This window comes from Chlorocebus sabaeus, chromosome 24 (assembly GCF_047675955.1).
Source record: "Chlorocebus sabaeus isolate Y175 chromosome 24, mChlSab1.0.hap1, whole genome shotgun sequence".
NCBI lineage: Eukaryota > Metazoa > Chordata > Mammalia > Primates > Cercopithecidae > Chlorocebus > Chlorocebus sabaeus.
The window spans coordinates 57787978-57811565 of NC_132927.1; the positions used below are offsets into that span (position 1 = coordinate 57787978).

At 39.1% G+C, this 23588-nt stretch overlaps 1 protein-coding gene across 2 annotated transcripts in view; it reads right to left on the reverse strand.

Moving 5' to 3' along the window:
• Window positions 1-5920: 5920 nt before the first annotated feature.
• Window positions 5921-23588, reverse strand: part of SEL1L (SEL1L adaptor subunit of SYVN1 ubiquitin ligase) — a 69843-nt gene continuing 52175 nt past the window's right edge. For both annotated transcript variants that reach the window (XM_073011232.1, XM_007987496.3), the window contains exons 13-21: window positions 23023-23100; window positions 21886-21948; window positions 20485-20572; window positions 20018-20166; window positions 18925-19090; window positions 18301-18375; window positions 16839-17011; window positions 12587-12715; window positions 5921-10164 (exon numbers count right to left, since the gene is read on the reverse strand). In XM_073011232.1, coding sequence (XP_072867333.1) covers window positions 9955-10164; window positions 12587-12715; window positions 16839-17011; window positions 18301-18375; window positions 18925-19090; window positions 20018-20166; window positions 20485-20572; window positions 21886-21948; window positions 23023-23100 — 1131 coding nt within the window. In that variant the 3' untranslated portion in view covers window positions 5921-9954. The remainder of the gene's footprint in view (window positions 10165-12586; window positions 12716-16838; window positions 17012-18300; window positions 18376-18924; window positions 19091-20017; window positions 20167-20484; window positions 20573-21885; window positions 21949-23022; window positions 23101-23588) is intronic.

Below are 23588 nucleotides of genomic sequence, written 5' to 3' on the forward strand. Positions count from 1 at the left end.
TTCGCCGAGTTGCTAGGTAACACTTTTTAAAAAAATCTAAGCAAATCCTCCAACTGTATTTCTTGCATTTTCTCATCATTATGATCTCATGACAGTGTCAACCTGCTGGAGGAAGAAAGACATGCATGGAAAGGCCATGCCCCGTGTAAGAATATTCATGCCCAATAGCATCTCCAGGTAGGATTCGTGGAAGAGTCAGCCCCCAGCTCCGTCACAGCGCTCCTCCTTCCTGGCACAAGGCCTTGGCCTTAATAAGCATTCAGGCGGCGTTGAGTGGAATTGCCACGCTGTAGGGAGGAGGGCCGGGGCTGCCTTGGTTTCTTTTCAGCGGTGGCTTAAGTACTCAGTGTTTCCTGCTTTTTGGTTGGCAAAGGGCTTTGTCACTTCAGTGGATTGCCTTCAATGTAGGGCCCTGGTGACCCCATTTCTGGAGCACAGCCACCCCACTGCGGGGTCGAAGTTGTCATCCCTGGGCCGCCCATGAGCCGTGAAAGCACCTGCCAGACGCACTCACTTTCTTTTCCCTCCTTGAAGCTGTTTTTCTAGGAGGGATTTCTCCTGCTTTCTTGGGAACAGGGAGAACTGACTGGGGAAAGACTTCAGAGAAATTTTACATGAAGTAGCTAGTTAAGTAACACAATGCCACATAAGTCGTTCAAGTACATTTGTGTTTAGGCAGGTTTTCTCAAGAGATGATTCTGGATCTTCACCATCTTTCAGAATGTTATTTCTACTGGAAAGTCCATCTGCTCATTCAAATTCGTATATATATATGTGTATATATACACACACACACATACATATACATATATATACACATATGTATATATATTGGAGGCCAGCCGTGCTCACGCCTGTAATCCCAGCACTTTGGGAGGCTGAGGTGGGTGGATCACCTGAGGTCAGGAGTTTGGGACTAGCCTGGCCAACATGGAGAAACCCCGTCTCTACTAAAAATACAAAAATTAGCCGGGCGTGGTGGTGGGTGCCTGTAATCCCAGTCACTTAAGAGGCTGAGGTAGGGGAATCGCTTGAACCTGGGAGGCGGAGGTTGCAATGAGCCAAGATCCCACTGCTGCACTCCAGCCTGGGTGACAGAATGAGGCTCCGTTTTACTAAAACAAACAAAATGTGTGTATGTGTGTGTATATGTGTGTGTGTGTGTGTACATATATACATATATATATATATATATATATATTTTTTTTTTTTTTCTTTTGAGATGGAGTCTTCCTCTGTCACCCAGGCTGGAGTGCAGTGGCACCATCTTGGCTCATTGCAACCTCCGCCTCCCGGGTTCAAGTGATTCTCATGCCTCAGTCTCCTGAGTAGCTGGGATTACAGGCACGCACCATCATGTCTGGCTAAAATTCAAGTATTAATCAAATTAAACTCCCCTCCCCTCCCCCTCCCACCCCCTCCCACCCCATGGTAAGGTTTACCGTAAACCTTACCATGCAGCATTAACGAGACAGCATAACATAGTAGTTTACAACTTGGGTGCTTTTAGCCAAGACAGGTTTTTTTGGTTTGAGACAGAGTCTCACCTTGTCCCCCAGGCTGGAGTGCAGTGGCACGATCTTGACTCACTGCAACCTCCGTCTCCCAGGTTCAAGCAGTTCTCCTGCCTCATCCTCCTGAGTATCTGGGATTACAGGCATGTGCCACCACACCCAACTAATTTTTGTATCTTTGGTAGAGACGGGGATTTACCATATTGACCAGGTTGGTCTCGAACTCCTGACCTCAGGTGATCCGCCTGCCTTGGCCTCCCAAAGTCCTGTGCTTACACGTGTGAGCCGCCATGCCTGGCCCAGTTTTTTATTTGAATTCAAGTTTTATGACTAACACTAGCTGAGTGACCTTGAGCAAGTTGCTTAGCTTGTCCAAGCCTGTTTCCTCATGTGTTAAATGAGAATGACATGACTAGTACTGACATCCTGGAGTATTGAAGATTAAATTCAATAATGGATGTGAAACACTTAGCACCTGTCCCATATTGTGGTGATGAAGACCCGCAGATGAAAACAGCCTCTTTCAATTCAGTCTTTCATTCATACTCATCTTCAAATTCATTTTACACTTCAAGGTCTGAAAGATAGTAGGTGATTAATAAAGGCTGGTGAATGAATGCCCAAATGAAACCTTATGTTATAAACTTTATTTTTAATTTTGAGACAGGGTCTCACTCTGTCACCCAGTTTGGAATGCAGTGGCATGATCTTGGCTCGCTGCAATTTCCACCTCCCAGGCCCAAGTGATACTCCCACCCCAGCCTCCCAACCTTCCAAGTAGCTGAGACGACAGGCATACACCATCATGCCCAGCTAATTTTTTTTTTTTTGGTAGAGGCGGGGTTTCACCATGTTGCCTAGGCTGGTCTCACACTCCTGACCTCAAGCGATCTGCCTGCCTCGGTCTCCCAATGTGTTGTGATCACAGGCGTGAGCCACTGCACCTGACCCCTTATGTATAAACTTTAATATTGACCTCTTTAGCATAAACTTTGTTTGTAAATTATTTGGAGTCAACCATTTTAGGACAGTGGAATGTTGTCATTTCCACCAGGAAGCCTTGTAAAGGGTCTGGTGTCAGTGGAACAAAAAGTCAATTTGGTTTCTTTTGGCACTTAAGACCTCCCACAGCTGGACAGGACCTTAAGGACCATCCCCACCCAGTCTCTTGATGCCTATGATGACCCTGTCCAGCAAATCACTTGTCTGGGGCCACCCACCCAGTGTGAGGACTCGACTGCAGTCCAGAACTTTCTCGCTATGGCATCCTTCCCGTTTTCCTTTGCATTTTAGGGCCATTCAGTGGGGCTAGGACTGACCATCACTAATCTATTTTGTGAAGGGACTGGGCAACTCAGGAGAACCCATGCGAGGATCAAACGGTTGGTTGTGTCTCAATCTCTTTTCCTTTTTTTGAGATGGATTTGTGCTGTTACCCAGGCTGGAGTGCAGTGGTGTGATCTTGGCTCACTGCAACCTCCACTTCCTGGGTTCAACATTCTCCTGCCTCATCCTCGCAAGTAGCTGAGATTACAGGTGCACACCACCATTCCCAGCTAATTTTTGTATTTTTAGTAGAGAGGGGATTTCACCATGTTGGCCAGGCTGATCTCGAACTTCTGACCTCTTAATCCACCTGCCTCCGCCTCCCAAACTGCTGGGATTACAGGCGTGAGCCACCACACCTGGCCATGGACCTTTCCCTTATGCCTCTATCTGATCTGTCATAATGGCCTGCACTGAAGTGGTGACTCACAATTAAAAAGCCCCTTTAAGGAGTGGCAACAGGTCAGATGAGATGGAGTTTCATTTCTCTGTAGTAAAGTTTGGGTTTCATCTCTGTTCATGGGTTTCTCCTCTGTTTAACTGCTCTAAGGCACAAATGTGCTCTCTTAACTTACTGTACTGTGTTGAGACTCAACAGATTCTTTGGTTTAGCTAACGTGAGAACACAAAACAACAGTCTAGTTATGAGGCTTTAACTAATTTTCAGTCTTAAATGAGTGATGAAATGCAGATACCAATTACACGGACTTAAGGCTTCAATTACTTTTTCCTCCTTCTGAAACAATAAAGGCCCAGTGTGGGTGCTTTCACCTACGGCACATACTTCAGCTAGGGTCCAAAGATGGCTACAGGGAAAATACCCTGCTCTTCTCAGCTCTCGCAGTCCTGGAAGTACATTTCCATGCACTGAAAGATGTAAGACGGGCTGGGTATGGTGGCTCACACCTGTAATTCCAGCACTTTGGGAGGCTGAGGTGGGAGGATTTCTTGAGCCCAGGAGTTTGAGACCAGCCTGGGAAACATAGGGAGACCCTGTTTCTACAAAAAAATTAAAAAATAGCTGGCCGTGGTGGCACATGCTAGTAGTCCCAGCTATGCAGGAGGCTGGGGTGGGAGAACTGCTTGAGCCCAGGAGTTTTGAGGCTGCAGTGGGCTCTAATTGAGCCACTGCACTCAGCCTGGACAACAGAGCGAGACCCTGTCTCAAAAGAAAAAAAAAAAAAAGGAGGTTTAAGACGCTACCAGCCACAGAACATTGTCCAAATGGTAGGTAAAAGAAAATACATGTACAGGTTGGAGAAATTCAAGTAAATTCTTCTTTTAGTACTTAAGGGAAACAAAATCAGCAGGAAGCCTCCCCAACTCCTCACCACCATGCACTCACACGCACGCACAGCCAGCGTTAGTCTCTACTCACTTCAGGACGTTGCATTTAGAACAAAAAAAGTTCAATTAATCAAATTTTCCTAAGAAAAGCATCTACGGGCATAGCCACAGAGGAAGGGTGAGGAAACGCAGGTGTGCAAACTCTTGAAACCCACAGCTGTGCTTTCACACCCTGAAATAAATCTGTTTCCAAGAACAGAGGTTTCTGTTGTCCACGTTTAAATCTTGAATCGTGTAAAACTCAATGATATACTCATGTTCGAAGTTAGCATCCTTACATGGGATACCTGAATCTCTTATCTCCCAAGACTTATGAGACATTCTTTCCAAGTCTGAGAGGTGAATTAATGAGGTTATACTGGGCGGTAGAGAGGAGGCAAAGGGAAACCGGATTGAGCAGCAACAAATTATATGAACATTCCAAATTCAGTTAACCACATTCCACTCACACGAGAAAAAATTGTGCAGTTTTTAGAAATGGGATTTAATATACGATTGAGCATTAACGTTGTCATGTTTAGAAGAAATTAACCCAGATAAAAAGAATTTGGCCTCTAGGGAAAATCAGAGTTCTACTCAAATTCTAATACCAATAATAAACTACTAGGGTGGTGAATTTTCAGAATCTAATGAAAAGCTTGTTCAATTCGATGGCAAAGTAGTGGCGTGACATGAGAAGGAATGTACAAAGCCCGTTACACAGCAGTACCTCCTTTTGAACTGCTAGGTTCTAACGCTTTTTCTTATTCATAGAAAAATACCCAAAAAGTAAAAAATTTCCTTTTCTTTCATAGTTCCTACTACAGAAATTCTGATTTTTTTTTACTTGCATCTAATTTGTGTATCTGCTGTAACTTAATGTAAGCATACTTCTAAGCTGGTATAACCAACGTAAATTGGCATCATAAAGGAAGTTAGGGAAGGGGCTGTAGCTCATCAAGTTGCAGCCAGTGAAGATGGAGGACGTTCTAATGACTTGTCAGAAAGACGCCAAGTGGTGAACAGGTATTGCCCCAGGTTGGATGGTCACCTGCTGGTGTTAAGGCTCCGACATCCGACTTCCCCTACAACTTTTAGGTCAGTCAAGGTCATCTGGGGTCACTGACTGTGCTCCCACAAGTAAAATTTGAGATCTGACATCTCAGTTGCCACAATTTGCATCATGCAGGCTTTTTATCCAAGATCTAATGCTTCTAAGCTGGAACATTTTACCTCAGTTACCTCTTTGAGTTGCCTGCTGGGAAGCTGGGGGCCAAATTTGTAGCCCACTTCCAGCTGCATTTTGTGTACATGTTCACTCTTGATTTAGTGTTTTTTATTTCTCCTTTACTCAGAGCATATTTAGTCTAAATAAATGTTATTGTGTTGTACGTGTCTCTTAAAAATTTCCTGGCACAAGGCAATGCATAAACAAGCTTTAGATAAATTATATTATCATCAGGCTAGAGTGAATCACGCTTACTACATATCACAGGCCACTTCAGGGCAAAGATGGTCAGAGATTGAAAAGATAATCACATTTCTTAGCATATTCATGCTCTCCCTAGGGCAATATTGGACTTGTAAAACTCTGAATTTCAGGAGTTTAAAATGAAACATGAATTCAAATGGCCCCAAATGAATGTTTTCAGAAGCTTCTGAACTTCCAAAAAACATTTAAAAATTGAATCATTCAGCTTAAAAACAGTCTTTCTGGAAAGATGCCTGGTTGTGGTATATGACAGCATACAGGATAACCAGAGGTGGAATCTTTATTTCACAAGTTTCAAGATACAGTACAAAACGAATCTGTACATCTCTCTATTAACAGGGTTTGTTTGTTTACACAATTATATTACACTTCACCAACCTTTATACTGCATTTCATTAAATACAAAATACATTTACAAAAAGAGTCTACCATGGTGTTCCTTCACAATGCCAGCTTAAGGTCTTTTAAAACTTCCTTTTCTACATATTTATAGTGGTTATATCTTGATTATATCAACATTATGAGTTTTATGAGTTTATTTTTTAATCAAAGAGAATAGTGTCAGCCTGTTTCTCAGACCAAACAGGAAAAAGAGCATGTGAGATGATTCCCTGCACATAACCAAGGAATCCTTTTCATGCACACATTGGACTTTTACTTGTGCCAACAGTCACTTTAACATACAAATCATCTTTCCTTGGGATCGTTTTAAATTTTCTTGAAATACCAAGTGGGTGGAGAAATATAGCTTCTTTTCAACGAATACCACAAATTTAAAATCCAGATCGTGCCTCAGGCATTCAGGAGTGTTATATTTTCATTTATATTTGAGAGCGATGACCGATGAAAAATATTTGCATGAAAATAGAAATTTTCTTTTGTTCTAATCATTTCTTATATACTTCTAGTCATAATAATGTGTCATATATGTACATATGAGATTCACTTTCAAAACAAATATCAGCTGTCACTGAAACAAATATAACCCTGCTTGTCTTGGCAGGTAAAGGGGCTGTTTCCATGACGCATCTTGTTTTGAAATGTGCATGTTAAATGTTAGTCCGAACCTCTGTAAAGGAAGTTTTTGCATATGTAGTTGAGACATTAATGCACATGCTACCCACATAAAGAATTGTGTTTTTCATTTATAGGCCTGCATGCATACTTCCAAACACTGAAAAATGAACATGAGGATAAAAGAAGGGAGAGAAAGACAAAGCAAAAAAAAAAAAAAAAAAAAAAAAAAAATCCTATATATATATTAATGAAATACTTAAGTTTCCTGGAGGCATCAACGGCTCTTTAAATAAATCATCAGATCATCACCAGATCACTGGCAGGGGTTTCCAAAACTTCCCAATAGTACAGAGACAAAATGGCTTAGTGGTAAGACTCTCACATGTAAGGTAAAAATTAACCAAATATGCAGAAAAGTAACAAATCCTTAGGAGTATCAAGATTAATAATTTATAAATTAATCTGAGTTAAGTGCTAAATAATAAATTTTGAAAAGAAGTCATCTTTGATTTAGTTTTTTTTTTTTTGCCATTGACTACTAATCCAAAATAAGCCTCACCTAGAAAACAGAAACTGAAACTTCAAACAGAGAGAGAGAGGAAAAAAAAAACCCGCCAATGCTACCTCTGTAAAATAAAATAGAAGCAAAATGAATAGTTTCAAGACAGTCAGCTAACCAACAAACCAAATGCATAAGAGAATACTAAACAGGGTATTACTGTCATCACGCTCGAAGGCAGGAAGACAGACTACAAAAGGTCTTAGGAGAGATGGGCTGCCGTGGACCAATGAAGCCACACTCTATCTGTTAAGTCTAAATTCTAACATTAAAACTCCTGAATCCTGAGTTAGTTTAATGTCACTGACATTAACTAGCTTTAGTTACTGTCATTTTATTCAAATGGATGCCATTTGATTAGGTAAGTATTGAGCATTATTGTAGGAGAAAGACCAAACCCAACTCCTATTTGCTTAGGTACCATGTCCCATGAACACAAAAGAAGAAGAGAGCAAAGTATTTTTGAGACAGTCTTTCAGTGAAGCCGTAAGAACTGAGTTATTTGAAAGATACCATTCACAAACTGCTGGCAGCAAATGACCCAGGGTAAAACAAAGTGGAAACAAGCCAAGAAAAGGAAATTCAGAACATTAACAATAAAAAAAGGCAAGTAGTAAACTAATAAGAAGTGGGTTATTATATGAAGAACGAGACTGCACTTTCCCATCCAGCCTTAGGTGGCACACACTGTTTTAAGACATGTTTTCTCAAAGCATGTACTCAATGGAGGAAAGGAAAGTGAGATATAAAAATCTTGCTAAAAGAAAAATGAGGGTGGACAGCAGAACAACAAAGTGACAGTTGGTAGTCATCTTGGGTGGTTTTTCAACTTTTACATAAATTATAACAGTTCCTTCTAAAGGAAGTGTGGCTGCTACCATGGATGACACTTATTTTGAAGCGGGGAGAAGGGGCAGTGGTGCAGACACCGAAGTACTGTACCAACTGAACTCAAATCTCTACGTGTAAGAGACCAAACAAGTCTTAGTATTTACAAGAGCTGCCTAAAGCAACATTACACTTAGTGGGGGTAGATTTCCTACCTTTCACAGATATGCTTTCATACATATGGTTCTCTTGGTGACCAACTCTTCGAATTTGGAAGCAATTATCTGGGAGGAAAGTTTTGCTTACCAGGTTTCCCATAATTCTCTAAACACAAAAAAGGTATACAACTTCACATTTAAAAGCCTTCATGTTCATTATAGACTAGTTAAATCTAGTTCTAACTACTACCCCAACTTCAAAAATCAAAGCAGTACACCTCTACAAGCAATAAACTTTTCAAGTTTTCTCGCAGATGAGGGATTCTGGGAAAAAAGCATGAAGGTTAGTATAAACAGACTGATATCAGTAGGCATAGAAAATCTGCTCAGATACAAATGCAGTCTCAGACAAGATACAGGCTGGTGAACACCACCATCTGACAATAAAATGAAATACAAATTCAGCTTAATTCCTTCACGTGTGTGATTATGTGAACCTCTTCAGTTTTTTTCCCATACTATTTAACCAGACAATCCTGAAAATCAAGTAGCCTTGATTTTCCTAATGTTAGTAGTGAGAAAATGGTGACTATGATAGCTAAGCAGCGGCTGGCTTTCTATTATAATATAAAACTATCAGAAATAAAAAGATACCTGAATAGTACAGAACAGTATAGACAGGTTTTGGCTTTCATCAACCACTGAGTTTAATCCATCTTTGATTCTCTGAGTTTTAGTATTATAATAGTAGTCACTGTAAGCCATACCCTGGCAATGATATTTCATATTTAAAGAATTCAGGAAGGTGATGTGTTCTTTGTGCAAAAAGAAATGCCAAGTAAAATAAATCCTGGGAACAAATGCTTCAACTTTAGGAAAAGTGTGTCTGTGTCTGTGATCGTGGTACCCCAACCAGAGTTCGTTTTGTTTTCTAATTTCTCCCACTTAGTCCATCCTCTGGCTTCTGGATCAAGGCTCTGTATATTCAAAACAAACAAGCAAATTACAGAGTAGGTGGGGCAAATTCTCAGCAAGGAGTCAGTTCACAAGGCTTTGCATATGTATATTCCATTCCAAAGAAGTCAAGCTCACAAAAAGCTCCTTAACGAGGCCTTTCAGTCTTTGAAGGAGAGGAGTATGGTATACCGTATGACAATCACCAATAAGAAACCGCCCAACCTTCCCTTTTAAAATAACGAATATGCTGAATAAATCTAATTGCATGTGGACTGGTAAGAGTTTCTCAGTTGTCGCAGTTTCCAAAAACTTAAAAGGCAAGTTCTATTTTCAGACTTTCGAACACATTTAAATTTGCAACTAACTGGGTTTTCCTTTTTACACTGATCAGTTTTTAGTGTCGATGCACAATACCTTAAAGATGGTTGACATTAAGAACTTATGCACACTGAAATAATGACCAAAAGGATCCAAGAAAGATAGCTGGATACAGTAGACGTTACTTTGAGTGTCTCACATATGTTTCCAGAAAAGAAAAAAGAAAGCCACTGAGAGTTGTTATTCCATATGGCACTGAAACAAACATTCAGCTTAGTTTAGGTAAGAGTTACTTATCCCTGAAAATAAAGGCATCAGATTCTAAGCAGCTTTAGGAGTTCAATGCTTCCTTGTGCCGTGCCTCTTCCGGGAGGTGACCACTGATCCAAGGTCAAATGCAAGTGTTCCCAGCAGATAACTTCCTTTGCCGTCACTGATCGAGGCTGGACCCAGTGGCTGTTACTGTGGTGGCTGCTGCTCTGGTGGCGCCTCTTGCTGGGGTGGAGCTGGCCGTGGCCCTGGAGGCCTGGGTGCAGGCATGTCTTGGTGCTGCCTTTGTCTATAAGCTATGACTGTTCCCAACAGCAGCGCAATGATGGTCATGAGGTAAAGGTCCCACTCAGGTCCCAAAAGCTGGTCCATATCAAGTTGGGTGAACATATCCCGAATCTTCATGAAAATAATATAGAAACCATTATTATCACTAAAATGTCAGGCAAGGAACTGGGAAAGTTACATCACCAGAGGTAAGTACAGAAACTAAAATAATTGGTTTTAAAAATGTTTTGCAATGTGTGTGTATGTTTACAAGGGTTTTAAAAGCCTTCAACTGAAGCTCAAAATAATGTGTCTGAGGAATTAAGCTATTAATGTATAACAGATGACATTTAATATAAAATGTTTGACAGTGTTCTTTCCATCAGTAATCCAATATACTAATTTTAATCATTTTTCACAGAAAATATTTGAAAACAAACACTGGGGCCAGGCACAGGGGCTCACACCTTGTAATCCCAGCATTTTAGGAGGCTGAGGTGAGTGTATCACTTGAGGCCAGGAGCTCGAGACCAGCCTGGCCAACATGGCAAAATCCCATTTCTACTAAAAATACAAAAATTAACCAGGCATGGTGGTGGGCGTCTGTAATCCCAGCTATTTGGGAGGCTGAGGCACAAGAAATGCTTGAACCCAGGAGGTGGAGGTCGCAATGAGCTGAGATTGTGCCATTGCACTCCAGCCTGGGCGACAGAACGAGACTGTGTCTCAAAAAAAAAAAAAAAAAAAAAAAAGAAAAAAACAGTGGCGAGCCAAGGGCAGAAATTAGTATCTTGGCACAGCGAATCTACTGGCAGTGATAGCACGCCAGCTGGAAAGCTCTGTTCCATGACAGTGGGGCCACTTCACTGTTCTCCATGTAATTGAAAATAGCAGGAATTCAACTATTTAATAGCTGAATAAATAATGCTTCTCAATTAGGATTTAACTAAAACACAAAATATTTAACATCTGAATTGCAACCTGAAAGTTACGTCCTTAGGCTATGATATTTTAATTGTTTTAATATCACTTATTTCTGACACTTTCTGACTTCTATTATACTTACCCATTAAGATAGTAAATATGGGGTCTAATTTTTAAAATAAAATTACATTTGAAGTATCTCTATAACACATTTGTAGGTACAAGTGCTAAATTTTTCTGGAAAAAATGACAAGAAACCACTAATTGTGTTCTCTGGGGAAGAATCTGGGATGGGAGATTTGTGGTCTTCTGTACTGTTTGACTTTCTTACGATCACTACTTATTAGTCTTGTACTCTCTTTTTCTTTTTAGTTGGAATAGCTAGGTGGTAGGATTATGGGGCGTTTTTACTGTCTTCTTTATACTTCTGTATTAACACAAATAGCAAGGATATAATATACCCAGTACAGCATATTGTAAGATGAAGTCCTAGACCATAACCAACAGTGAGTAATAAAAACTGAGAGAGAGAAGGGTCTGCAATGGTACTGAGAGAGAAAGAGGAGGCTGCCACATGATCGGCTTTTTAATGAAAGGAACAAAGATTGTTTCAGTTGGCAGTGGTTCCAGCACACCTGACTCATGCTACCATGCAATTACCGTAGAAGTGACTGGGAGGCCAGAGTCCCACAAGACCAGTGCTCTGGAGCCCTATCTGTGGAGGGCTTCAGGTGCATGGACTAGACAAGTCCATTTCTTTTCACTGACGCTGGAGCGGCATGGACTACGTTTATACCTGTGACAGACATGAGGGAAAGCCCGTTCTTGAATCTAATACTGAAAGCCATTAACAAAAGGGTGAAACATCACCCTTTTCTGGTCCTGAAGAAACTTCTCTTGTCCTGAATAAGCCTATGTTAGAAACAAGGGCTCTGAACATCTTAGGGCTTTCAGAGTGAAATGCTGCACCAGTTAATCCATTCTAGGAACTACAGTACTAGAAACAAAATATAAAGCTGGCAGAACCCAAGAGTACCTACATGCCAGTATTGCCAACTAAAGTTGGTAATTTTGAAGAAAATGGGTAACCCACTTCCTATACAGGTTCTCCCATTAGCCTATTTAAATAATTTATGCTACTTTTAAAGAAGAAAATTCGGGTGGTGTTTTCAACTTAATGTTTCACTATCAGAAGAATCTGAAGTACAACAACCTGGGCAGGTTCTCAGGTTCTTCTTTCCTTTTTTTTTTTTTTTTTTCTTTTTCTTTTTAAGGGACTGGTTTGAGTCACTGCCAGGCGGTCATCTGATTTAACGTTTACTGAATTAAATACTGTTTCAAACTGCCGTTAGTCTCAGTTTTCCCTAAACCGGAAAACACCTGCCTCCGTGAAAAATGCTTTAGCGTTAGGAAGTGTCAAATGCTATCTAAAAACTGCAGTAGCTGCTTTCTGTCTGCATTTATCCCTCCCCTGATAAGGTACTCTGGTACCTGAGCTGAGGGGAAGAAGGGAACACACCTGATACCTGCAGGACACTCTTCCCTGTGCTTCTCAACTTTTGAAAAACAAACCTCCAGGACAGACCTTCCATCATTTGTATTTTAATGAAAAGAGGCATGGACCACTTACGTTTGTTTCCCGTATGTACTGCAAGAAATAGACAACGCCCAATTTGCAGAGGGCTAGGAAGACTGGAACTTGTGCATCTGGGCTGGCTTCAGCTGCCATGTCATAAAAACGTTTTGCAAGGTGAATATCCTGTAATATAGGTAAGAAACAAAAATGGATTTTCTTGGCAAAATAAGTAAAAATATTTAGTGAACATATTAGACAAATTTATTTTACCTTTGAGGTTTTCATTTTAAAATGAGTTTCCCTCACCTAAAGAAAAATGCCAAGCTTTACTTGGGTAAAATTCGTTTAATTATCTAACTGCTTAATATTGAAAAACTTAATTAAAGAACTCATTTTCCCCCAACATAACATTTCATTTGCTGTGTAGATATGCTGGATACAGCCATGTATCCATGCATTAGCACTGTTAACCTAGAGATCTCCAAGGGCGACCTCTGAAACTCACACTAATTTTTTGCTACTGAAAACTTCAATCATTGTTAGCAACGTCTGGTTTCAGTTTGGGACGGTGATCTTCAAAGTAGGGTAGAGACACTCAAGATTTTACAACAAAGGCCAGGCATGATGGCTCATTCCTGTAATCCTAACGCTTTGGGAGGGTGAGGCAGGAGGATCACTTGAGGCCAGGAGTTCAAGATCAACCTGGGCAACATAGTGAAACTATCTCTACAAAAAAATAAGCCAAATTAGCTGGGTGTGGTGGCGCCTGCCTGTAGTCCCAGCTACTTGGGAGGCTGAGGTGGGAGGACCACTTGAACCCAGGAGGCGGAGGTTGCAGTGAGCTGATATGGTGCCACTGAACTCCAGCCTGGGTGACAGAGCGAGACCCTGTCTCCAAAAAAGAAAAAGATTTTACAAGAGGCACTGGCATGGACATGTTAAGGGACTCTGCTCTGCAGTTCTGCAGCTTCCATATGTGCTTTTTCCTGAAAGGGATCTGCTGAGAATAGGCCTGTGTGCACAGCAATGTTTCTCTGCAAAAAGGAAGGCACAGCCCTTATCTACCCCACTCTCTCCTCAAGTGCATTGCCTTGGGGTGTAAAAACCTCAGGAGCTACCACCAGAAGAGATGCCTTGAAATACTGGTTCTGGAGAAGGCTCCTTTATCGACTAATTATAAACCCTTATTAGGGGATCTTGTGTTTCCCTGTGTTAGATCTTTCTGTGAAGGGTGAAAACCAGTCATTCTTAATTTTGGCCCAGGCTGGAGTATTCTGAATTTAGACATGTAATAAAATGGGATGGTGGGAATTTTCACTTAAAAATCTCACTTCTACTCCCTATTATCAAAGAATACCAAACTCTTAAAGAATTCCATGAGACATGAGGAAGAAAGGTTAAAGACCAAAAATGACTCCTCCTGCCAACATATTTAAATACAAGCAGTTATTTTCACCTATTCCTTATTCTTGTCCTTAGGGTGTGTCATTATTTAAAAAGAAGAGCATCTTCAAATAATGGTAACAGTATGGTTAGTGTGAGTTTTTAGAAAAATATAACTCAAATGGTTTTTTGGACTGCTGTATTTTTCAAGATCATGGATCAAACTTCCTGTGATTCATACACTGGATGATTCACTGGGGTAATTAAATAGATTCACTAGTGTGTAATTAAAACTTATCAAATAATATGATTTTTTTCAATTACAGTCAATCCTCATATTTAATATTTTCCTAACTATATTAAATGGGGGATTGCTTTTAGTAGCATGAATATTTTAAACCTCAAAAGAAAAAAAATACAAAAGGTGATCACGATGTCTTATAAAAAAAAGTAATGGAACCGGGTGCGGTGGCTCACGCCTGTAATCCCAGCACCTTGGGAGGCCAAGGCAGGTGGTTCATGAGGTCAGGAGTTCGAGACCAGCCTGGCCAAGATGGTGAAACCCCATCTCTACTAAAAATACAAACATTAGCTGGGCGTGAGGGCAGGCGCCTATAATCCCAGCTATTCGGGAGCCTGAGACAGGAGAATAGCTTGAACCCAGGAGACGGAGGTTGCAGTGAGCCAAGATCGCGCCACTGCACTCCGGCCTGGGCGACAGAGTGAGACTCCATCTCAAAAAAAAAAAGTAATGGAGTTACTGATTTTTATACATGATTATTTATTCTCAAAAGCTAAACAAAAAGTTCCCTCCCCCTACTCTTATCAACGGAATACTATGCCTTTTATCATATTCTTTATTCACAAGAATTTCTATCATTAGTTATACATTGTATTACAAATTAAATTAGAAGAGCACATTAATTTTCTTGTTTTATAACCTATTATAAAAACAAGAATAGTTATATCATTTTAATCTTGACTACAGTCAGTAAATCATTACTAGATGTACTCCATGAAAGCCATAACTTACATGTGATTTTTATATTAGTCTTGTTAAACTTCACTTGATTTAAAAATAAAAGTCAGCTGGGTGCAGTGGCTATACCTGCAATCCCAGCACTTTTGGAGGCCAACGCGCTTGAGTCCCCAGGGGTTTGAGACAAGCCTAAGCAACACAGTGGTACCCCATCTCCATTTAAAAAAAGACACAAGAACCCGTCAGCCTTTCTGATAGAAGCTAAGTCTAATTTGGGCCACTGGATGACTGGGTTTGACAATAAAGAGAGGCTTTAATTACTACATTAAGTGGCAGAGATTTTCCAGAAGTTGAATGTACTGAGTTTGCTGCTCCTAAGCCTTGACTGAACTATACATAAGTATCTAATATTAGTAATATTCTAAATATTAAGGTAAGTTTAAAATATAAACATTTACATACTTTAATTAAAACATCCAAATGTGAACAAAGCAGCGGCATTTTGTCAAGAAAATACTGCATTAGCAAAAAATGAACTTTCCCTCAATCCTTAAGCAGAGTTAGGTCAACAAAGGGCCTCTAAGTGACACAGGAAGGAGTATAATTAACAGCCCATTTCATAAGTCTTGGTAAAGCCTTTTATACTCTTCCTAGAAATTGAGAAAAGTGAAAGGCTCCAGTGTCAGGGAACGCATGTTTTCACAAGTCTCTGGTTTCCAATTCTTTGCTTTCGACACAACTGAAGAGGGACCTATTAAGTGGTCAGGGGATTGATCATTAAAAATAATTTCTAATGACAAGTGACTCTGATTTTTGGCATCTAACTCTTAAAGCAGGTTGAAGAATTAAGTGACCACGCTATAGTGAAACTCTTCCCATTTTTCATGTACATATTTATATGAATGACATTCTAGTGATACGTTTTAAAAAACGAAAAACAGAATTAATGCTAAATCTACACAATTTTTAATACCCCATTTATCTCATTAAAAGATGCATTTTCAATTAACAATACAAAAAGCAAAGTTTTATCAAAACATATTTTGTAGATTTGACCAACAATGTATTAACTGACCAACTGTGACTAGTAATATCTCATGAATTTTTCTTAACACTTAGATCACTGGTAAAAAAATTCAAAATGAATTTATACACTTGTTTGTTTCAGATAAGTATGACAGAGTAATCAATAAAAGACCTAAGCATTAAAAACAATATATTAGTATTACATTCTACAGAAGTCGTGGTAGAAAACATAAATTTAGGGAAACAGGAAAAGACATAACTTTCAATTAAAAAACTTGCTTGTATATTTCTAAAACATTAATAATGGTGAGTATTCAATTATTATTATTTAGGGTCTACTGGATATTTTAAGGGTAACTAACTTTATTTGAAAATGTTAATAATTAAAATAGCTAGAATTTAGACCCTTTGAAACTTAAGAAAAAACTGAAATGCCAACTTAAAAATGTACAAGGGGGTCTGTAGTTTTTCCAGTTTCTTTTGAGGGCACACAGGCAAAACCTTAAGTCATGAGTCCAGAGAATGTCGGAGTTCATTAGGAAAGTATAAGAATCAGAAATAAACTTATTAGAATACATTTAATTCATTTCAAAATAATTTGAAAAGAATAGAATTTGGCTGAAGACGGACAGATAGTTTCTCAAACAAGTAGTTATCAGCAGAGGCAGCACTGCACTTCCATTTTCATGAGTCTGTCTTCAGCTTAATCCCTAAATAAAACGGCGTGGATAGTAGTATCTGTGGGTGCTGGAAGATGAGAGATGGAAGGGCAGTGTTCTGAAATATTACAAATCAGGCCCATAATTTAGTGGCCTGAAATCCAATTGAATGTCAAGGAAAGTCTATTTTCTATTCAAATGCAAGTGTTTCCCCCAATCACAATTGTATGATTCAAACACGTTTGGAAGCCACACTCACCTGTTTAATGCCCAGTCCTTTCTCATGCATGTATCCCAGATTAAACATAGCTTGTGCACTGTGTTGCTGCTCAGAAGCCAGACGGTAATGAATAAATGCAGTTTCATAATCGACATCGGTGCCAAATCCATAGAAATGGTAGTCTCCGAGCTTAATTCTAGCCACAGTATAGCCTTAAACAAAAGTTAAATGCAGAACTGCCAATAAATAAAGTATGTTTAAAACAGACCAAACTTTTTTCTCCTCCTGTTAACATGCTTACATAAAACAAATAATTTTAATTCGTAGTACACAAACTTTGTAACAAATCCTTTCAGCCAAGTTATAAAGTCCAGTAAAAATTTAAACTAGAAGTGTAGCTCTTCTGCAGAAGGCTTTGGAATAGACAGAGGTAAAACCAAGTTGGTGTGTGTGTTGGGGGACAGGTTTAGTATCCCTAATTCAAAAATCTGAAATCTGAAATGCTCCAAAACCTGAAACTTGACATTCAAAGGTCATGCTCAAAAGGAAACGCTCACTGGAGCATTTCAGATTTCAGATTAAGGATGTTCAAACAATATGTATGCGCAAATATTCCCAACACACACACACAAATACAAAAACATCCGAAATCTGAAACACTCTGGTCCTAAGCATTTCAGATAAGGGATACTCAACCTGTACTCCCTTCTTTCACAAATACTCCTATGTAAATGATCAGGCTCTACTTTATCATGTCACTTACATTTTAAAATAATCCAGACTGACCATTTAGGTTTGGAGAAGGAACAAGCAGAGAATGTTGAGAGGAACATGTTCAAAAGAAATATTCAAAAGAAAAAGAGGAAAAAGTCTCTTAGGTTTCAGACTAATGTTCTATCATATATTCTATGTAATTCCCGTTTCACACAGTATACTGGCCTTAAACTACAAACCGAAGAGTGAATCATAGCTTGACAGAAATGTGTTGTACAAAGACTTTACAACCCAATTTAGAAACTCTGGCTCTGAGAAACTTCTATGTTAAGAATAAATAAGAATAATATGCAAACAAATGAAGTCACAGTATCTCTGCTTAATTATTTTATTTTTTTGAGATGGAGTCTCATTCTGTCACCCAGGCTGGAGTGCAGTGGTGTGATCTTGGCTCACTATAACCTCTGTCTCCCAGCTTCAAGCGATTCTCCTGCCTCAGCCTCCTGAGTAGCTGGGATTAGAGACGCCTGCCACCATGCCCGGCTAATTTTTTTGTTTTTTTATTAGAGTTAGGGTTTCACTATGCTGGCCAGGCTGGTTTCGAACTCCTGACCTCAAGTGATCCTTCTGCCTTGGCCTCTCAAAGTGCTAGGCTTACAGGCGTGAGCCACTGGGCCCGGCTTCTGCTTAATTTAAACGTGATGAATGGCATGGTTTAATATTCTCATGGGAGACAAACACAGGGAGGTCCCTAGGTGAAACTCTTATCCTAGAATTAATCACTCACCTTGAGAGGCGGCTCTGTTCCAATGTAGCAAAGCTCTGGGGTAAGTTTCATTCTCACCTACAATGGTTGCTTCTCCTATAGGAAAATAAATGAAATACGAATCAGATATTTAAGAAAAGGCACTAGACTTAATTTTCATTTGCAAAGTAGGGAGGACAGGTGAAGCATAAGTTAAAGAAGAATTAGGATATAAGAATTAAAACAAATGCTGAAATTAGACAATTACTGAACTAAAATAGTGAGTTCAAAGCAATCACTGGATGCAAGAGTGCACTACTTTGTGAAACATGTTTTATCTATAGAACCAATCATGAGACTATTGAGCCACTTTTCTACAAAGTGTTGGGAAAATGGTGTTTTTGTATCCACTGTATTTTGAAAAATATATTTAATCAAAGGGCTTAATTTTAAAATGAATGTCAAATCCATTCTACAGTCAACTCTGGTTATAAAACTAACTTTGATGGCTAAAGTAAAATATTAATAACTTAAGCATGTGTGTTCAGTTCCAGTTATAATAATAAAGAATGTTTCCTAGTAGCTTTTCTTTTTGAACAAATTAAACAGTTCACTGGTGTGAACTCGTGCATTCTAAACCTAAGGTAGGACTAAAATGAACCTTACTCTGATCAAGAATGAAGGCTGCATTGCTTTGTGCCACTTCATAGCCCTGTTCAGCCAGGAGGAGGTACTGGATCACTGCAGCATTGTAATCACCATCTTTATAGCTGTTATAGGCAGTCATAAGCCTTTCAGACCAACGGCCTCGTTCACATACATTCTTAAACAACTGTGTGAGGTGGGGAAAAAAAAAATCAGTAAAAGAAAATAAGAACGATATACCAGAAAATCACTTACGCACTTTGGCTACAGATAACTATTAAGCTTGCTCTTTCAATTTCTGGCAGCTTTCTTGAATAGACATAAAAGTTTGAGATACTTTAATTTAAAGTTTTCACTTACTCTTTAGAAGTCAACGGGTTTATAAAAAAATAACAGTACACAATCATTGTACTACAAAAATTACCATTTACTCTGCCCAGGTACTGTTCTAATGGTTTATGTGTATTATGATTCTTAATCCTCCCATGAGGTTCATGAGGGGCCACCCTATGACATAAGTCCTGTCAACAGTCTCATTTGACAAGTGAGTGAACTAAAGTATGGAGATTTAGAAACTTTGCTAAGCATTTATCAATGTCACTCTAAAGTGCCAGGTCTAAGAAAGAGCTAAGAGGAAAATTTCCAATTAGGAGATATTAGCATTCCTTTTTGGAACATTCATTCAACTTTTTCTTTCTTTCCTTTTTTTAAGTGATAGGCTCTTTCTATGTTGTCCAGGTTGGTCTCGAACTCCTGGGCTCAAGCCATCATCCACCTCAACCTCCTAAGTTGCCGGGACTACAGGCACGTGCCACTGTGCCCAGCTCACATTTTTTTTTTAAACTGATTATTATCAGATACTGTCTTAGGTGCGAGAGATACTGCAGACACCAATGTCTCCCCTTATACAGTTGATTCTAATAGGGAGAGACTGTAATAAGTAAGTATAATAATTAGACACCGACCCCTCAGTTTTCCCTCAGTATATCAAAGCTAGGTAGGCTGAGTCTAGAACTATGTAAGAAAATATACCAAGAAAACTAGAATTAAAAGCACAGACTTTCCTGCTGGGCAAATCAACTCCCTACACACAAGCTGGTAGAAAAGACCTTACCTCCACTGCAGTGTGACATGATCGCATCACACCGGTGCCACTGGCATGCATCTGAGCTAGGTTGTAGAAGGCCAAGATATGGCCTCCCTGAGAAGCTAAATTAAAATACTTTAAGGCCTGTTTATAATCTCTCTTGACTCCAATGCCATCTGTAAGAAAAAAAAAAATCACACGAGATAATAGACTTAAGATTTAGTTAAGCATCAGAGGAGGCTTATATATGAGGAATAAAACTCTAACGAAAGAATTCTTACTGAGTAAATATGCGAACCTAACACAAATTAGCATATTGATACAGATTAATATAATTTACAATGAAAAACACAAGATGTATAAATCATTGAACTGGCAGAACATTTAACCAGCCAGAATTTGGTAACACCCATTTCCATATCATAATGCCATCCAGAGGAAAACAGCTTAATTTAGATCTTGGGGTATACACCATTAATTCCAATGTTACTTACTATAGTACATGGAACCAAGCTGTAGTTGCCCATCCACCCAGCCTTGTTCAGCAGCTTTCTGGAAATACTTCAGGGCTAGATCATAATTCTGTAGAAAAAGATGTCATATGATGGTAACGTTCAAAAGGCTGACATACTCAAAAGTTAAGAGACTTATTAAAAAAATGAACAAAGCATATAAAAAAATTCCCGAAGAGCCATTAAAAAGATCACTTTCTAATTCTTATAATAGATAATAATATACATTAAGTCACAGGGGGATTAATATTTAAGGCGGTGAAGAAAAGCAAATAAGAGTTTTTGTGAAACAATTTGTATGCTGCTCTCAGAAAGCATAAACACTAGTAGAACATCAGACCAGGAACTAAGAAACAGTCAATCTTCTCTGCTAACCAATTAATCCTTTTTAAACCTCAATTTTCCCAAAATTAAAGAAGGGAAATTCTCTCCTTATTCTTTTATTCCCTGTGTACCTTACCAAACACTACATTATTATTATACTTCAAAGGTCATATGTATCCAAGGAGAAAAGTTAAAATAAAGGTTACTACTGAATTTTAGTGTCCTAGAATGACTACAAGGCCTCAAAATGAGAACACATTACTGTCTTTTGTGTTAGAGAATACCTATAGATATTAAAAACCTAGCTCTTAAACCTGGCTCTTAGTTTCAGCCTCAAATCAAAAGGATATATTACTTGGAAAGATCATATAGAGAAAGAAACACCAATATGAATCCAGGGACATCCAATATGAGGAGGCTGCACCGAAGGATGAGATGCAATGGCCAAGGAAACCCAGACACAGACAGAACACCAGGGAAGGGAGAGGTCAAGTGAGGTAGAACCAAAAAATGTCAATTGGACTGACATTTAGGAGGTTACTGGTGATCTGTACAGACAGTATAGTTCCATGAAGCAGAAGTTCGATTGCTAAGAACTCAAGAGTGAATGGCAGCAGCTTAGTTTGACTCTGAGTGAAGGGCTGGGAGAAGGGAGGTGGTAGCTAGAAGGGGCAAAGGGCAGAACAGAAAGCTTTCCTCCTCCTAAATGGAAGGCAGTTATGCATTTTGTCAGACTTGAGTAAAAAGGCAGGCAAAGAGATAAAGTCCTGAGAAATGGTTAGAGCAGGTCAGTCAGGTAGAGAGCAGAGATGGAAGAACAAGAAACAGCTCCATACCTTTGGGAGAAAGTGCCAGACACAGAGCTGTTCTAAGAAGAGCTGAGAGGGTGTCTGTCGGGTATGGGGTGGTAGTGAGACAAACTCACACAACAGGAAGAGGTTCAGCTTTGCTTACAATGGAACAGCCCCACCTGGGCTGACTGGAAGCTAATTAAGGAACACATCCCTGCCTCTCCAGCTGACTGATTATTAAAGTCAGAATGTCAGACTGAACACTTACAACTTGAACTCCTCTCCCATAGAGGTAGGCCATTCCGAGCCCACTCTGTCCAACTGGGTTGCCCTGCAAACCAGAGAAATCAGACAAAAGAGTGAAAAGAATTCATTCAAAAACAGGCAAGAACAAATAACTGCAAAATAAATAATTTATAAGCATATTCAAAAACATGTCTTAAGGTACTTTTCAGTTCAAAACAAAATTTCTTCTCATCAGACTAAACATAATATTGACTTTTAGACATTTGGGGGCTTTGAGTAATTTGCTGAAAAAGAGTAAAGAGTAAATTCATTTAGAATTCAATTTTGGTGACTTACTTTATGAACACCTGTACCATGAATTTATGACATAAAGCATGACTAATGTATTTCATCAAAATGAAAAGTAGGTCACATTTTTGCAGTTTTTCATTGGTAACATCCCACCCCAATAAAGAGGGAAGGTATCAAGGAACATCTTGTAATAAGAGCATAATCATGTAATAATAGCAATGCTGCTATCAGGTGACAAAAATATATACTTAGGATTATTGGAGTGTCATAGAGCAAAGAGAATCACTGTTTTGGGACTAGAAAAAAAAAGAATCTAGAATTTGCCTAAACTTAGAGGCACAGAAGACATCTTTAAAAAGACTGTCACAGCATTCCTTCGGAAAACATTCAAGTGATATCTGGAACTACAGTAACATGTATAATAGTTGACAGAGAGGTAAGTGTACATACTGAAGACATACAAAATTGTAGGTATTCATATGCAGTTTTCTGAGCCAAAGAAAGCCTAAATTATGTACTATGATTATCAAAAGTACCCTATAATGTAAGCTTTTCAATTTCATGTTGCAATATAAATAGGGTAGATTATATAACTTCAAGTTCCATTACTAAAAGTCAGTATTTCCCTGATTAGGAAACTTCTCAGTGAAACTTAACAATTAAAAATCAACAGTATGGTCCCTAAGAAAATTGCTTTTCATCAGGAGGGCTTTGTCTAATTAACACATTCACATGAATCATACTTAATAAGCAGTTTCAATAATGTATAGCATGAGTTGGCTATGATTAACCTTTTAATATAACAAATTTATTTATTAAAATATTAGCAATAAGGTACACATTTCAGTACACTGACACAAAGCCTTACCATGTCAGCAGCTTTCTTAAAGTAGTGGAGAGCTGTCTCATTACTCTGAGGTACAATGTCACTTCCTTCCGAATACATCTGGAAAACAGATCCCAATTTCAGTAAGAGCTGTAACCCTTTCTCGAATTACATTTTTCTCCTTTCTCATCTCCTTTTGGGTTTTGTTAGATCTCATGAAATCTTTCCAAAAAATTTAGAATTCCCCACAGGATATTTTAGAATTAAAATCAAAGGCTGGGTACAGTGGCTCATGCTTGTAATCCCAGCACTTTGGGAGGCCAAGGTGGGCAGATCACCTGAGGTCAGGAGTTCGAGACCAGCCTGGCATATGGCAAAACCCCGTTTCTACTAAAAATACAAACATTAGCCAGGCGTGGTGGCATGCGCCTGTAATCCCAGCTACTCGGGAGGCTGAGGCAGCAGAATCACTTGAGGCCTGGAGGCGACAGCTGCAGAGAACTGAGAGCTTGCCACTGCCCTCCAGACTGGGCCACAAAACATGACCTCATCTCAAAAAAAAAAAAAAAAAAAAAAAAGAATTAAAAGTAAACCCTTAAAAGCAAACA